This window comes from Telopea speciosissima, chromosome 9 (assembly GCF_018873765.1).
Source record: "Telopea speciosissima isolate NSW1024214 ecotype Mountain lineage chromosome 9, Tspe_v1, whole genome shotgun sequence".
Lineage (NCBI taxonomy): Eukaryota > Viridiplantae > Streptophyta > Magnoliopsida > Proteales > Proteaceae > Telopea > Telopea speciosissima.
In genome coordinates, this window is record NC_057924.1 from 60497311 (window position 1) to 60513869 (window position 16559).

The 16559-nt window shown below is 37.4% G+C and overlaps 1 protein-coding gene across 1 annotated transcript in view; it reads left to right on the forward strand.

Annotated features, from left to right (window-relative positions):
- Window positions 1-15694, forward strand: part of LOC122641009 (protein ANTI-SILENCING 1) — a 76942-nt gene extending 61248 nt beyond the window's left edge. Inside the window, exons 8-12 of the mRNA XM_043834321.1 lie at window positions 7057-7135; window positions 7322-7412; window positions 15219-15327; window positions 15425-15541; window positions 15644-15694. Coding sequence (XP_043690256.1) covers window positions 7057-7135; window positions 7322-7412; window positions 15219-15327; window positions 15425-15541; window positions 15644-15694 — 447 coding nt within the window. The remainder of the gene's footprint in view (window positions 1-7056; window positions 7136-7321; window positions 7413-15218; window positions 15328-15424; window positions 15542-15643) is intronic.
- Window positions 15695-16559: the final 865 nt, after the last annotated feature.

The window sequence follows — 16559 nt, forward strand, 5'->3', positions numbered from 1 at the left end:
AAAAAAACCAGTTCTTCAAAAAAACTTGAATCGAGTGTGAAAGATGGGTTTTGAGATTGCAGAATTTTCAACCGTCAGAATGGGCTGAAACTTGGGTCGAGTTTCCCTCTAATAGTAGGGAAGTTATCCTCCAAAAATTAGCTCCTTCTGATGAGCCAATAAAAAGCCCTAAATTTGTCAAAATTTAGGAAAAAAACCTGATTGCAGAGAAATCGCATGGTTGAATCAGAATTGGTTTTGATCCAGATCTGCAGTCTTCAAACAGGGAATGGTGTAGACCAGTAAGAGCAGGAACCAATCTCCACAAAAGCAGAAATCAAACTTCAGTTGAAAGGATAGCTCAATCTCCAAAGATGGAGGAAACCTGCCGGCAGATTTAGGTCACACCACTGTTCTTCGATCTTCAATGAGGTGACATTGAGGGCAGCAGCTAAACTTGCATTAGATCACCTCATAGTTGCTGCCCTGTTGGAGAGAAAGAGGCCAAGAGTGGTGGAGAAGAAAAAAACTGAAACCGAGAGGGGGAAGAACCAGAAAACCAGAAAACTGAGAAAGGTTGCTCTTAGATCAGAGTTGGCTCTGATACCATGTTAACAACCCTATGAACTGAATGCTTGAATGATCTAAATCGATCATCCAGCCCCTTATTTATAATAATCTCAAAGTACAATCAAAGTATGAATCCCCCCCAATCCTATTCCTATTAGGAATTCCCACTACAACTAGGAATCCCAAATAGAGATCGGATAGAAGGGAAAAAACAGAAAAGAAGAAAAAACTAAAACATAAAATAACTTAAAACAATAAAGAGTAAATTACCCGTATCAAGTAAAGTAGCCCATCTCAACACTTATAGAGATCTTTCCCCCTTCCTTTGTGCTCAAATTGGTATAAAGATATTCAATTGTTCATATTTCTTCTCCCTTTTTGTTTCCCACAATCTTCTTATCTTTATTTTGGAAAATATATCTTTCTTTATCCTCTACATCCTTAGTCCTTTGCCATATCTTAAAACCAGCTTTTTCAACCTTAATGGATGCTTGAACCTCATCATCCCACCACCTAGTCGCCCTAGAGGAATGTTGTTTTCCTTTCGGACCTCCTACGACATCTTTAGCAACCTTCTTAATAGAAGCTGTCATCTCGTTCCACATTGTATTAGTATCTCTATCAAAGTCCCACTTTCCTTGGTTTACCATTTCGCCAGTAGATGATTTCAAGGCAACTCCTTTTAAGCTTCAGCACCTTATCCTAGGGCGAAAAGTTCACCTTTCTTACGATTTGACGTTATGACACATATCTATGACCAATAATCAATGTTGTGTGGTTAGACTTTCCCCTGGTATAACCTTACAATCCTTACATAACAACTTATCGTACCTTCTAGTTAGAAATAAATGTATTTGGCTATTATGATGCCCACTTTTGAAGGTAACTAAATATTCCTCTCTTTTCAAAGCATGTTTTTACAATGGATAAATCACAAGCCACAACAAATTCTAAAACTAAAGGCCCTGCCGCATTCTTCTTTCCAAAGCCATATCATCTATGTACACCTTCATAGCTTCTATAATCTCTCCCAACATGTTCATTCAGATCACCCCTTATTATAATCTTTTCTCCTTGACTAAAATCTACTAATTCATCCATGTGTTCCCAATATTGTAACTTACTACTTTCATCCAATCCTACTTGGGGTGCGTAACTACTAATTATATTGACAACCTCTTTCTCCAACACAAGCTTGATGGATATAATCCTATCTCCAAATCTTTTAAAATCCAAAACATCATTTTTTAAATCTTTATCCACAATTATACACGTGTTGGATATAATTCTATCACCAAATCTTTTAACATCCAACACATCATTCTTTAAATCTTTATCCACTATTATACACACTCCATTTCTGTTACTTTTATCCTCCTGTGTACTCAAGTTTAAACTCATCCAACTCCTTGGCACCTTTACCCTTCCATCTAGTCTCTGTTGTACAATTTATGTTAATCCTTCTTCTCCTCCTAGCACCTATCAATTCTAGTCTCTTACCCGTTAGATATCCTATGTTCCAAGATGGTATTCTAAACCTACATTTTTGGAGTAGCTTCTATACCCTTACTCGTCCGCAATGTGAGTACCCTTGCCTACTTGTCACCACATCCAGGCGCCAACGCATCATGTTATTTATAGGGTACACCCTAGCTACTTGCTCACTATTCACTACACCCAGGTCGAAGTGTTTTGTGGCGCTTACAGGGATGCCCTAGCATAATGTTGAAACTATAAAATTTTCAAATCCATGTAGAAAAGGTTTGGCTAGGGTTTTCCCGGTGTCGGAAAGAACCTTTTTAATTAATATTATTTCCAGATTACAATAATACCCCCAACCTTTGATAGCTACCCATATTTCCCTTGCTGGAACAATGGCCAATTTAGGAATGGGTTCCAAAATGATCTTGTTTATCTAGCCAGGTTCTTTCATCTGCATGACCTGTGAAGGGAAGTTTTCGCGTAGAACTGTAAGTGAAAAATCAATTCTATGGTTGAATGCTGCTTCAAGTTTTTTACCCTAATTTTGCATATGATTTGGAGCTTCGATGTTGAACCCAATTAATATTCTTATGAGGAATCCACAGTACAACTGTGAGATTTATGTTGTTGCGACAAGTACGATCCACAAGAATCTCTGCCTTGACTTCTTTTGGCCACTATAAAACTAGTAATTTCTACTTGTATCTTCTCCAAGTTACAGAACTCATGGCATGTGTACAAGCCTCTTTAATGTAAGGCTAGATAGGAACTATCCAACCCAAGTCAGGATCACAAATAACCATAGTACTATATCTCGCGATATATCAGTATCTCGGGCCTACCGAGATATCTGAAATTTGGCGAAATTTCGCCGAAATATTGCATTTTTTCTGCACTATTTCGGGAGTCATCTCGGTGGGTATTTGGCCATATCTAGGCCTGTTACTTCATGGACACCCTTATTTAAGCTAAATAAACACATTTAAACCTTCGTATTGCAAAAAAAATGAACTCAAAGTGGTGTTTTAGGTTTGCACCCTTGATTGACTGTATACGGTCGGACCCTATTGTATAAAATAGTTAAATACATATTGTTTAAGTACCAAAAGACATAATAAGAAATTTAAACAAAGTAATGAAACCAAAAGAAAGTCAAATGTAGCCTTTAGTTTAAAGTTTAAACTCATAAAGTCACAAGCGCATAAGTCATAACTCATAAACTTCATAATAGTCAATAGTTCAATACTCAATACACAAAGTATTTCTACGAAATTTACCGCAATACACTGAAATGTACCGAAATTTACCGAAATATACTGCTCAATACACAGTATTTCTACGAAATATACCAAAATTTGAACTTTTTTCATTTCGGAAGACCATCTCGTCTCGGCCCTACAGAAATTACCGAAATTTCACGATATATCGGCGATGTATCGTGAAATTTTGTACCATGCAAATAACACCAATATAGGTACTGCTTTCAGATTTGAAACAATGATGCAATTCTGGAACTCAAGTCTGAAACAGTAGAATAAATAGGTTTCTTTAACCCTCAACAATAGCCCACAATATGGCCTTATATTCCAACATGATTGGTCAACAACCAGCAGTCTTATCAGCACTGCCGCAGGTCTGTAATAGACAATAACAATCAGAAAATTGACTCAACCAGAAATGGCAGCTAGAAAACTTAGATGGGACTTATATTCTTATCTAGATTAGACCTCCATTGGGTGAATGTCTCCTACAAATTTGAGGTCTAAACTACGAGGATTGGCTGAGATAACTCAGGATCTCAGAATTAGAAACATAATTCTGAGATGTCTCCTACAATGCATTGCAGAACAGAAACATAATTTCATTAATTAAATCACGTGGGAAGCCTCTAAGGGCCATTACATTATATAGACTCAAAAGTTGAGCCCAAAATATTAATTCTCTATAAGAGCTGAGTCTATTGAGTTACAAGTAATTGAACTTTGCTAAGAAACAAATTTAGATGGTAACTAAAATAGAAACTGTAACCCAGCCAAGCAACTAAAATAGAAACTCTAATGTAGCTAAGACTAGTAAGGATTAAAATAACAAAAAGGAAACAAAATCTTCTAGAATCTGTCCCATCGATCCTTGAGTGTCTTGCTGTTCAAGGCTTCTAGAATATTGGAAATAGAAGCACACATAATCTAAACTGGGTCCACAATACTACTCACGTGAACGGTACCATGTGAACAGTAACTCGGGTACTGTTCCCTGAACAATAACTTTTTCTGACTTCTATTTTGGTCCTCTTCTTCATGCTTCGACTAGCGTAAGATATGCGGGGGTCATAGTGGTGAGTTTCCAATTACGCTTGGGCTACATCAATGATCATCCTTAAGTCCTTACTTATTTGCGCTTATGACTCGAGACATGCAAGATGCAATCTTGTGGTGTATGCTTTTTGTTGATGATATTGTATTGGTGGACGAGACAAAGAAAGGATTAACACCAAGTTGGAGCTGTTGAGATCTACCTTGGAATCAAAAGGTCTTAAAGTTAAGTAGATCAAAGATAGAGTACATGGTGTGTAACTTTAGCAACACCACAACAACGAATGAGGTGGTCAATATCGAGGATAAAGAGATACCTCAAAGTGATTTTTTCAGATACCTGGGCTATATCGTAAGTGAAGAAGGCGATATAGAGGATGATGTTTCCCAGAGAATTAATATAGGATGGTTGAAGTATAGAGGTGCAAAAGGCGTTATGTGTGATCGGTGTATTCCTTTACAACTCAAGGGAAAATTTTATAGGACTGCCATTTGACCTGCCATGATTTATGTTAGGGAATGTTGGGTAGTGAAGAAGCGGCACGTTGATCAAATAAGTGTGGTGGAGATAAGGATGTTGAGATGGATGTGTGGCAAGACTAGGAAGGATAAAGTTAGGAACGACCATATTACGAGCAATGTTTAAAATTTTGGATGTTTTGGTCGAAATATTTTATTTTTTCTACAAGGTTTTGGTAAGTCATTTCGATGGGTTTTAGGACAAGTTAAGGCTTGAAAATTCATGGAAAACCTATTTTAGGTTATATAAAAACATGTAAATGTTCAAATTGCAAAAAATAGTCATCCAAAGTGGTGTTTTGGATTTGCACCATTGATTGGCAGTATATGCTCGAATCCTAATGTATAACTTAGTTTATTACACATACACATTGTTTAAGACTTGGAAACATAAAGTCAATGACTTTTAAGTCATAATATTAAGTACAATAAGTCAATAACATTAATATCCCGAATTCCCAATACAAGTCAAGTAGTCATCAAGTGACTCAAATGCTCATAATAATTACTCCACTATCTAGGATCGACCTCACTCATAGTCTGATGGAGCCGATGTGGATTGTTCTCAGACTATAGGACATATGAATGCCACGTCATAGTCTGGGAGAAGAAACGAGTGTAGTTATCCACAGTTGACATGTAAATTTGCAAAAATCACCTAAAAGAAGTGAAGGAGGAAGACATGGGTGGAAGAAAATGAAAAAAGCAAGCCTTGTGTGGTCTCGGTCGAAATTTCGACTGAGATTCACGAGATTTTGACATTTTATAACGTGGGTTTGTAACATCTTGCTGATATTTCGGAGAGATGTTACAAAGTACCGAGATTTTGCGAAATGACCGACCGAAATTTCGGTTGAGTTATTGTGATTTTTCAATTTGGAGGTGTGTTTCGTGTGGGTATCACCAAGATCCTCGAAATCTCGATTGAGTTTTAACGAGTTTTTGAACTATGGTTATGAGAGAGTCGTTTGAGGTGGCATGGTCATGTTCTACGGAGGCCTCTGGATGCTCCAGTTCGGAGGAGTGACTTGATTCAAATTGAAGGATTTAAAAGAGCTAGGGGCAGGTCTAAAATGACCTTAGAAGTAGTGAGGAAAGACATGCTTAATTTGGGCCTCCTCTCTAGCATGGCTTTGAATAGAGATGTATGGAGGACCTCGATACATGTTGTTGACCCCTTTTAGATGGCTTTGTTTGTGTTTTCTGCAGATGTTGTTGTGCTCTCTCCCTTTATTATTATTATTTTTAGTCTCAGTCTTTACAAGGATATGTAGGCAACATCATTAAGTTGGGATAAGGCTGAGTTGTTTTTGTTGTAGAGAACCCTTTCAAAAGTTCTCTTCTATGTCTAGTTAAAAATAAAGAAAAAATATACACTGATATAACAATACGAGATTAATTTTTTTTCACTAGGTAGGTTATGCCCCTCTTTTACATTTTTTTAGGTGGGTCAACCACTCATCCATGGGTTAACAATGCCTTCTCCCAACTGTAAGAGAGAAAATCAGCATTCAGTGGATTTAACCTTCTCAGGTTCAGACCCACTCGAGAACCTAGGATCTCTTACACTATCCCAGTTAAGTAAACAAAACATCTTGCTAAAGCACTCACTCTAGATGTCAATCATGTAACAAGGATATCATCAAAAACTGAATGGTAATGCCTAGTTATAAGCTTTTGGCCATAACTCATTTAATAATGGAGTCTTATGTGGAACTATTATCCAGCTAATAGTGGAATTCTTACTACGACTTTATGATAACCAGAACACAATCTCACATCATGAAATAGGACTTGCAGGAAATTCGTCTGTGTAAACCTAGCACTGGCTGCGTCATGGTGTTGACATCATGTTGTCTCAAAAGTCTGGAAATGGCATTTGTACTCTATATCCTTAGTTGCTTGTGGAAGTAGCAGGATTTAAGAGAACTCTCTTGAAAACCTAAATGAGGCAATGCCAACTTGTTTCAGAACTTAAAGACAGCGTGGCATCAACACATCTAATGAGGCAGCCATTGGTAGATTCCATATTATTCTTTAGTTTTTTATTTGTTTCTATTTCTTTGCTTTTGATTTACCTGAATTTACGGTAGACTAAGGTTGGATTTTTGAATGTCTTGAATCAATTAATGGCAGCTTTCATGGATGGCCTTTGGTCCAGAATCTAACTTCATACTGGCATATGACACTCCAGGAAATAATTTGGCAAGGTTTTGGGGAAAAGTGCACAGCAAAGATGCTACAGCGCACTGCAACGTCTAGCCCCCATTCTGGTATGGCTCCAATAGGAGATTAGCCCTTGAATCTATCATTAATTTACTGTTGGTCCCTTTTGTATCTTAAGAAATCATGGTGATTTTGAGTCTCTTTAATAATCTGGTTTTAGTTGTCAAAGTGAATTCTTCTACTTGAAGTTCAATTAATGGTAACTGAAAGTATGATGGACTTGTGTGTCTTAGGTCAAGCTTTTGTTATATTCAAGACAAGGGAAGTTGCAGAGATGGCTATGAGAAAATTAGATGAAGGATGTCTGTTGCTACCAAATGGGAGGTATACCTATTTTATAATTTTATATTTTTGACTAATTGTAATTGTTAATCAGGTAACTCTGTAGACGTCTCTATTCATGGATTACTTCGAATTTGTGTAATACTTATTTTTGTCCCTCTTTCTAGTCTATAAATTATTAGGCCCTGGCATAGTTTCATCAACGACATTATTCTAGTACAATACAGTTGAGGTGTAGAACACTTCCATGAGTCCATCACATACTAATGTAGCTCTAGATAGGGAGGGATCCTACTAGGGGCCAATTATCAAGGATCTAATAGCAAAGGAATCAAGGGGCTACTGGTTCTGCAGTCTCAGTAGGACAGAATTGCAGTTTTAGGTTAAATCTAGGGTTAGGTTTATGAATTTGGAGATGAATCTTATAGGGTATTGATGGACAGGTCTAGGAGAAGCTATTAATGTAGGTTTGGATGATGTTTAACTAAAAAATAGAATTTCAGAAAATTAGGGTTAGGGTTTCGGGTTTTGGGTTTTAGAATTTAGGCTGAAATTAGGGTTTCTAATGGGAGTTTAGGGCTAGGGTTGGGATCGGATTTTCCAGGTAGGGAGGGGGAGGTTCGATCCAAATATGGGAGGTTTTTATTGGCTGGAAGTACTAATTCTGGAATTTAGGGTTTTTTTTTGGGGTTTTACAGAGACGAGGAAAATTGGGGTTGGAGTAGGAGAATGGGGCTGCAAGTTGGATCGAATGGAAGGGCTGTAGTGTGGAGGCTGTGGTTTAAATTTGAAGTAATTCTGATGGTCAAATATGGCTGGGCAGCAAGATCTAGGGTTTAATGGAATTCAAACAAGAATAAATGGGATCGACTGGGGGGGGATTAGAGGATTAGAAGAAGAAATTGGTGAACAAGTTGCAGCAGAAATCCACTGGCAGCAGCTTGAACAGGGTTGAAGGATAGAACCACCTTCAAAGGAAAACCTCCCAGCCGTCACGGCGTAAAGAGTCACAGGAGATCCACCTGCCCTTCTTCCTTGATAGAACCAAAAGGCAAACACTCACAAGGTGCAGCAGCAGCAACTATGGTAGCAGAAAACACTTCAACGATTTGAGAGACTAACTCACTTCTGTTTTTTATTCATATATATAATAATAGGGCCAAAGGCCAACAACGATTCAGCCTTGGAATATGATTCCTTGGCTGAATCAAATTACAATTCTAAACCCCTTAAAAAATCGTGGAAGGGAGGAAATCCTAATCTAAAACAAAAAAAACTTAAAAGATTCCTAAACTACCCTTCTAAAATCGTGGAAGGGAGAATTCTAAATTTAAACCGCTGATTTAAAGAAGATTCCCTACTAGCTAATAGGATTTAAGAACCTATTAGCCAATAGGAGCACTTCACTTAAATTAGACCAATTGAACCAATTGGATGCAACCAATTTAAACCGGTTCAATTTAAAAAACAAAAATAAAGCGAAGTATAGAAAATCTAAGTAAACTACTAAGTATGGGGGCCAAGGGCCAACCCTAACTAACTACTCAATAGGCCCCACATAGGAGTGGGGCTTGTTACTCTTCTTCCTCTTGATGTTGCCCTTTGATGCTGCATCACATACAAAGTATGTAACATGCAATATTGTTAATATATATTGACAGTAAATGACTCCCCATCTGCACATGCACACACACACAGTTTAATCATGTTATGGGGTTGACAGAGGAGGAAAACTGAAGCAGAGGATATTTAAGGCAAACATAAAAGCAGTGAGAGTGAGGAAACTTATAAGTAAGGAAGGAGAAGATATAAATTGTTTACATGCTTGATTAGAGGCGCCATAGAAGAGGGAGTGAAACTGTGATAGTGAGGAAACATTAGTCATTAGATAGGCAAGACTGAACATAAAAGAAGCTGTGGGAGTGAGGAAAAAATTAAGGAGGAATCATTCACACTCACACAGGTATCTCATTGAATTTCTGACTCCTGCTTTTGACAGGGTCTCAAGGACATTTTTATGCGCCTTTTCTTTTGAACTCTTATTGGTAGTCTAGACGAGTGGTTCCCTAATAAGTTAAAACATTGAAGTCCTAGGACTCCAGTCTCTAATTGGGTTAAAGTTTACATTTAGTGCCAGGATTTTATACAGAGTTGTGAAGCTGTCACCTAGGCACTGATTTTATACAGAGTTGTGAAGCTGTCACCTAGGCACTGACTAGTTGACAAGGAGAGCCTTAAGGCTCAACCAAGGTTTAAAGTATCGGTATCGGGTATCGTATCGGTCGGGTGATTTTAAGAGACGTATCGTATCGTATCGGAGATACATATCAATCGGTGCAGAAACGCATGAAAATGATCAAAATACACATGGAAATACACTTTTGGACACAAAAAACAATATAAACAAGTAATTTATGTCATATATCATGCATATACACTAAGAATTGTGAATAATGTATAACCAGACAAGTGCGACACTTTGAAATTGTTATAAATTATATACATTAGCATATGTTTTAATTTTTGGAAGAAAATAAAAAAAATTCATTTTTGGGATGCAATTTTCAGTTTTGGGTGAAAAATGCAATGATTTGAGTTCAAATCTTTGTAAATGCATACAAAGAATGCAATACTAAGTTAGTTTAACCTATTCTCTATGAATCATAGCAAAAAAAAGACCAAAAATCAAAGGTTTGAACAAAAAAATCAAGTTTTTTTGTAAAAACCTACCTTTCCCTTCAAGAACACCTTTTGATTTCGAATGTGGGTTGTTGGATGCAGCAAATGCTCTGATTCCACCTCCTTTAGAATCGTTTTTGACCAAGGAATCGAAGCCCTAAAAAAATCTGGTCGAAAAAATGGGTTTGAACATGGGTTTTGGGGTTTTTCCCAAGGATGGACTGTGTTTTTTACCGCTGGAAGCTCTCTGTTTCGTGTTCTGCAGGTAAGAATGAACAAAACCCATGTTTTTCTTAAGTGGGTCGAGACATATCGAGAAGTATCAATATGTATCGGTACGTATCGATATGTATTGCGCTAAATAGTAAAAAAAAATTGAAAAAAGGATGTATCGGCTGTATAGATACGTATCGACTGTATCGAATCGATATGTATCGGTTGATACATATCGATACAGTCAAGACAGTTTATTTTTAAAAAAAATAGAGACGTATCGGTCTATATCGTATTGACACCGACCGATACCAAGACTTATCAGCCGATACAATACAATATGGACCGATACTTAATTCCTTGGGCTCAACTGTCTAAGGCAACCAATGGACACTTTAAGCACCCAGGTCTGAGAAAACCCAGTCTGGGCCTACTCACAACACATAAGAATACGCATTCTTGGAATGTAAATTATGACACTTTCCTTGACTCCACCTTGACATCACCGAGGCACCATTGTGCAAGGTTTGAAATTTTGGATTTTGACCCCATTTCGATTTTTTTTTAAGCCTAATATTTTGGTGAACTTTCAGGCCATTTCGCAAATTTTGGTTCATTTCGACACTGCAATTCAATAGGTCGTTTCGAACCATGCAATGGTGGCTGATCATTGCTTTTGCACGATGGCAACTATGATTTCCTAGCATGGGTCAAATTCATAGAACTAAAACTTGGAACTCGACCAGGTTTCAACCCTGGGAAAAACCGAGTTGACTCGAGATCTCAGTCGAGTTGGAGCATTTTTTTTTGAACTCGAAGGCTGGTTTTGGTGGGTTTTAGACCTAGTTTGGGTTTAAAACTTGGTACTCAGCCTATTTTAGACCATTTAAACACAATGACACTCAGATTTTGCAAAAATAAAGTCCAAATAGGAGTTTCACTAGGTGGGAAATCAGGACAGACCCTTGTGCCAGAAGCCAGGACAAATAGTTATTTATGCCTAATATCATTTAAGTAAATGTTTCATTTACTTAACATATTATTCATAAATAAGCAAATACCCCTCTATTTGAATCCAATAAAAATAGTTAAAAAATAAAATCCCAGAAGAAAAAAAAGTCAACCCCTCAGTTCAAGAACAAAAACTAGATTTTCGGCGATAGATGCAATTTTCAACTTTTTAATGCTGGGGGTTTTTCACAAATCTAAAAATTCCATAAATCTTAATATGGTAAAACATTGCTAAAAACCAAAAGTGCAGTAAAATATTCATTTGTTTTAATGTCCATATTTTCATTCAGAGTGATTTTGACAGCATTCGCACACACCAAATTAAGTTAACCGGTACATAACTCCTTCAATATAAATCAGATTTAAGCAATCTTTGACTTGTTGGAAAGCTTTGTCTGAAATTAGGCAACCTACAATTTTCTTTAGGCCTTTGCTCTTGTCAGATTTGATGTTCCGTTATCAAATTTTCATGTATGAATCATAGTTCAAAAACTGTGAAATCTCGCCGAAATTTTGAAAATGTTTGTGATTTCGACATGGCTGAGGCGAAATGCCACACGAATCAGGGATTCAATACTGTTTTGGTCATAATTTCGGTCATTTCGGCTGAAATTCTGGGCATGTCTACATTATAGAAAAAACTGCAGTGTTTCAGTGAAAATTACGGTCGTTTTGGCCCGAAATGGCCAACCGAAACTCACGGCAAAAATGCACTGTTCCGGCGAAATTTGGTCATTTCAGTAAATTTGGTCATTTTCATCAGGCCGAAACGAGACCAAAACCCGAGTTTTCAAATTATGGTATGAATGGAAGACTATTGTAGAGTGTGGATTTCAGCGCAACGGTAAGGTTGCTCCTTTGTGACAAAGTGGTCGCGAGTTCAAGTCAGGAAATAGCTTCTCCGTGAAGCGGGGATATGGGTGTGTATTATCACCCTCACCAGACTCCGCAGTGGTGGAGCCTTGTGCACTGGGTATGCCTTTTTTTTTTATAATATAAAAGATTGTTGTATAATGGTCAATTTTTCGTTGATCTTGGTATGAATTTTGCTGTATTCTGTTGTTCCTTTCTGTTTTATATTGTAATTAATCTTAGGGAAAAGGTTTTTATATTAGGATTTTGTAGAATATCTATTAATATATTCATAATAATCATCATGATCATAATTGTCTGCTTCAAACCTTACTCAACCAATTGGGTTTCAGTTGCGATCAGGTTCTGTTATTCCACTAGATACAGAAAGTAATTTGGCATCTGGTTTAAAATATATACCTGAAGGTGGAAAATAGATATTCGTCTGATATGTGCTTTAGAAAGCCTTTGGAGAAATGGGGTTTAGTAGTGATTATGTCTTATTGGTTCTTTCACCCATCACATTTCTTTGCATAATTTAATTAAACCCTTGCCCAAGCTGATACTATGGGAGAATAGGGGAGTTTCTGTTTATGCTTGTCCATAGGCTAGATGGCATTGAAAGATGCCGTGAATCCCATCTATTTTCATCTAAGTTGTATGTCGAAAACTAATCGCTCAATGGCATGGGTCATTTGGCTCATCAGGTAATCTCAAAGCCATTTTGCCAAGAGAGCCTGATATCTCGCACTTCCTGACACTCAATTCCTTGTGCTTTGGGTGTTGACAAAAAAAAAATATCTCCATTCTCAAAGATGTTCTTATTGTTTCTAGCTTCCCATAGAAAATCCTGCTGTAGCTTGTCCAGGTCCTTCCAAATTTTAGGCAGGACTTGAAACTTGAAAGTGTTCTAGTAGAAAAGCTAGCTGCTTTTATGGGAGTGAGTTTCCTTCCAGTTGTAATTTCTACAGTTGTCCAGTTCCTTGAAAGTTTTTCTTCCCATTTTTCAGAGAGCTGGTTCCCAAAAGGATTCCAAGTTCTTTGAAAGACCACCAGCCTTCATTGCATCCCTCTGGTTTTTTATTGCCATGGCATTCACTGGCCCCATTTGTTACACATCAGGCCTGCCCCTGAATTCTGTTGTATAATTTCAGTTTGAATTGCGTTAATTGTTCTTGTGCTAGCTCAACAACATCGTCTGAGTTTGGTATATGAATGTATTCTTACCCAGTTGCTTAATACTGCTCTGTAGCATGGTTGGTCTTATTGCTCTTTATAAGGTTCTATTTCAATTGTGTATCCTCCCTCAGGTGCTTGCCATGTGATCCTCTCCCTCCCTGTGTTAATTTTGATGGCTTCTTTGGGTAACCTTTGATTGGCAGCGGGTGTTCGTGGGGTTTTTAGAGGTGTAGAGGGTAATATGTTTTTGTTTTCTCTGGGCTAATGTGCATGTGATTTAATGCCTGCTGAGTTGAAGGTTGTTATCAAAGGACTAGAAAATGCAGCTTCTCATGAATGGCATTGAGCATTGAGGGTTTTTGTACTGGTCATCAAATGTAATGCAGCCAGGTATCCTAATTTCCCAATTAAGGGTTATATGGATCTCAAAGCTGCTGGACTGGCCCAGAAAAGGTGCAGTGATGTTGGGAATAATAGAAAGTGAAAATTCAGAAAACAGGTAAATTTGATATTAAATATTTGGGAAAACTTCACGTTGAGAGTAAACAGATTAAGATGATCATAAACGTATGAAATGAGGTAACAGAATAATGAAGATATGCATGATAGATGATAACAGGGTATATGAGTATAGTCAGCACAGAATATTATGGAAGTAGAAAAAAGGAGGAACTAAGTCAGAACTGTGGAAGAAGAGCAGTATCAGAAAAGTATGAAGTATTAATATGAAAGAAAAATTTAATAGAAGAAATAACAGGAATAAAAGAGTAGAAACTGATCTGTTACTGAAGGTTGTACTTCCTCAATCCTTTCTGAAATATGGCCTGCTATGGGAAAAACTAAAAAGGAATAGCAGAAAAATGAAGACCGAAGACTGATGGAAGAGGAGAAGAAATAGGAGAAAAGGATGGAATCAATAGAGAAAGGACGAGTGTGAAAAGAGAAAGGTGATTAATGGGGATTGAAAATGCTTCTTGAATTCTATACATGTATAACTTTGTGGCTTATGTAGTAAATTTTATGTACATTTGTAATTGTTGAACCTTTTACATTGTATCACTTCATCAGCCATCCAGATCTTGACCAAAATTGACCTTTCGGTTGTAGCACATGGTGTACCCTATTGTTCAGAAACTTACGAGTCAAGGGGTTGTTGGCAACTTGTCCACAAAATTTGAGATTTAAGGTGCCGTGTAGAGATTAAAGACCCAAAAGTGCTCACCAAGAGGAAATAAAGAAAAAAAAAGCTACCTCTCTAGTTTGCTTGGACGGAAACTTACGAGTCAAGAGGTTGTTGACAACTTGTCCACAAAATTTGAGATACAAGGTGTCGTGTAGAGATTAACGACACAAAAGTGCTCACCAAGAGGAAATAGAGGGAAAAAGGTACCTCTCTAGGCATGCTTGTCTAGTTTGCTTGTCGGAGATACCTCACTAGGTTTGCTTGTTTAGAGAAAACTTTGCCTCAATTTTAACTGAACTTATTTTGATTATCTGTGATATTTAATTGATATGTGTTTATTCAAGCGGTAATGTTGTTTTGCTTTTGATGTCCCACCAATCTTTTGGCTGTTATATCAACAAAGTTCAGTAGTGTCTAGATCTTATTCTTATTGGATTTCTGGATTAACTTGGAGATTTTGTCCAAATTTCACGTATTGGACAATCATATGCATGCAAAGTATTTAGATGTTTTATAGATTATGGTGCTTAATTTTACTCTTGAATCCCATCCTTTGCCTATGTTTCCTCCCATCAATTTTTGTCGTCATGATTCTTGTCCTTATGTATTACATTTAGAAGCAAAACTCCATACACATCAACCTGTAGTATTCATTTTAATGTCATCCATGGTATTTCTTGTGAATCTTCATCCTTGCTTTTTCTAATATTTTGGCTTGGCTTATTTTTTAGGCCTCTGGTTGCCAGCAGAGTAACTCCTCTTATGCCAGGGGAACCATCCACGTTTTATGGTCATATCTTCATTGAGAAACTTAGACACCAAATGCAGAGGGAGGAAATGGTGTGTTTTTATGTTATGTTTATGCTCCTTTCTTTTCAGTTCATTTTATCAGCATTATATTTCTTCTTTCTTGTGTTCACTATTCATATTTTATCAGAAGCGAGCAGTATCAACATCTCACTATTCTCAGCCCAACACCATTGAATATGATATGGCTATGGAATGGAGATTACTACAAGCAAGATCCGAAAGCTGGTGGAAGGGTTTGTATAAGGTCCTAAGATAACACATCTACTTCTGGATTCATGTCAGTTTTTTGCAGTGCGATTTTGCTTCAGTACTTATTTTTGTTGTTAAAATGGTTATTCTTTGATAGCGGCATGGGGATGAGCTGAAGAAACTTAGGGGCCAACCCAAGTCGAAGTGAAGACTGCCCTCAGATATATTTTTTTTGATTCTCTCAACATCACTTACAGAAATTACAACTCCCCCCAGTCCAAGGGTCCGCTGGAAGCCTCAAGAGAAGGTACTGTTTCTAATGAGGAAAGACCACAACAGATTTGTGGACTATAAGGTTTCTGTGGCAGATTTTTGTGCTGCAAAACTGCGACATGTTTGCTGCCAAGGGGAATTATTTGTTCCAAGACTTCTTCATGCAAAAGAATGGAAAGAATCATGGCCACATCATCCTTGATTAAGAAAAAAAATTGGATGGGATGTATGTATTTCTCTTTCTTCTCCCATATGGGGATGCTCTCAAGGGAGCAAACGTGGTCTGTATATTGAAAATGTGCTATCAACTTGTGCAGCTTAATTTCATGTGGCTTATACCTAATATCATTCTGTCAATAGTTGGATACGGAGTACTTTTTTAGTTTTGGCTATAATGAAAAGGAGGAGAAATTGCTTCCATTCTATTTTATGTAGGGCCTTGAACAAGTAGGGTAGGGTCAAGTAATGGTAATTTGGACTGAGTTTTTTTTTTTTTTGAAATAATTTAGTGTCTAATGCTGAGGAAGAATAGCCTTGAGAAATTCTTGTAAGGATTGCTATGGGGCTGTGTAGCGCCCTGCACCAGTGTGGGGCCAATGAGAGCACAGGGCATCCAATAGGGGTTGTGATTTTGCATTTCAGGGGGGTAATGTTGTCATTTTGCCCTTCCTGTGTTTAGGCGCAAGGGTCACGCAGACAGCACCCTTATTTTTCCTATAAAACAGTTTTTATTATTTTAGTGGAGAAAACAGCGAAGTGTGTGTGTCCCCCCTATCCAAAAGGTCACAGATCAACGTCAA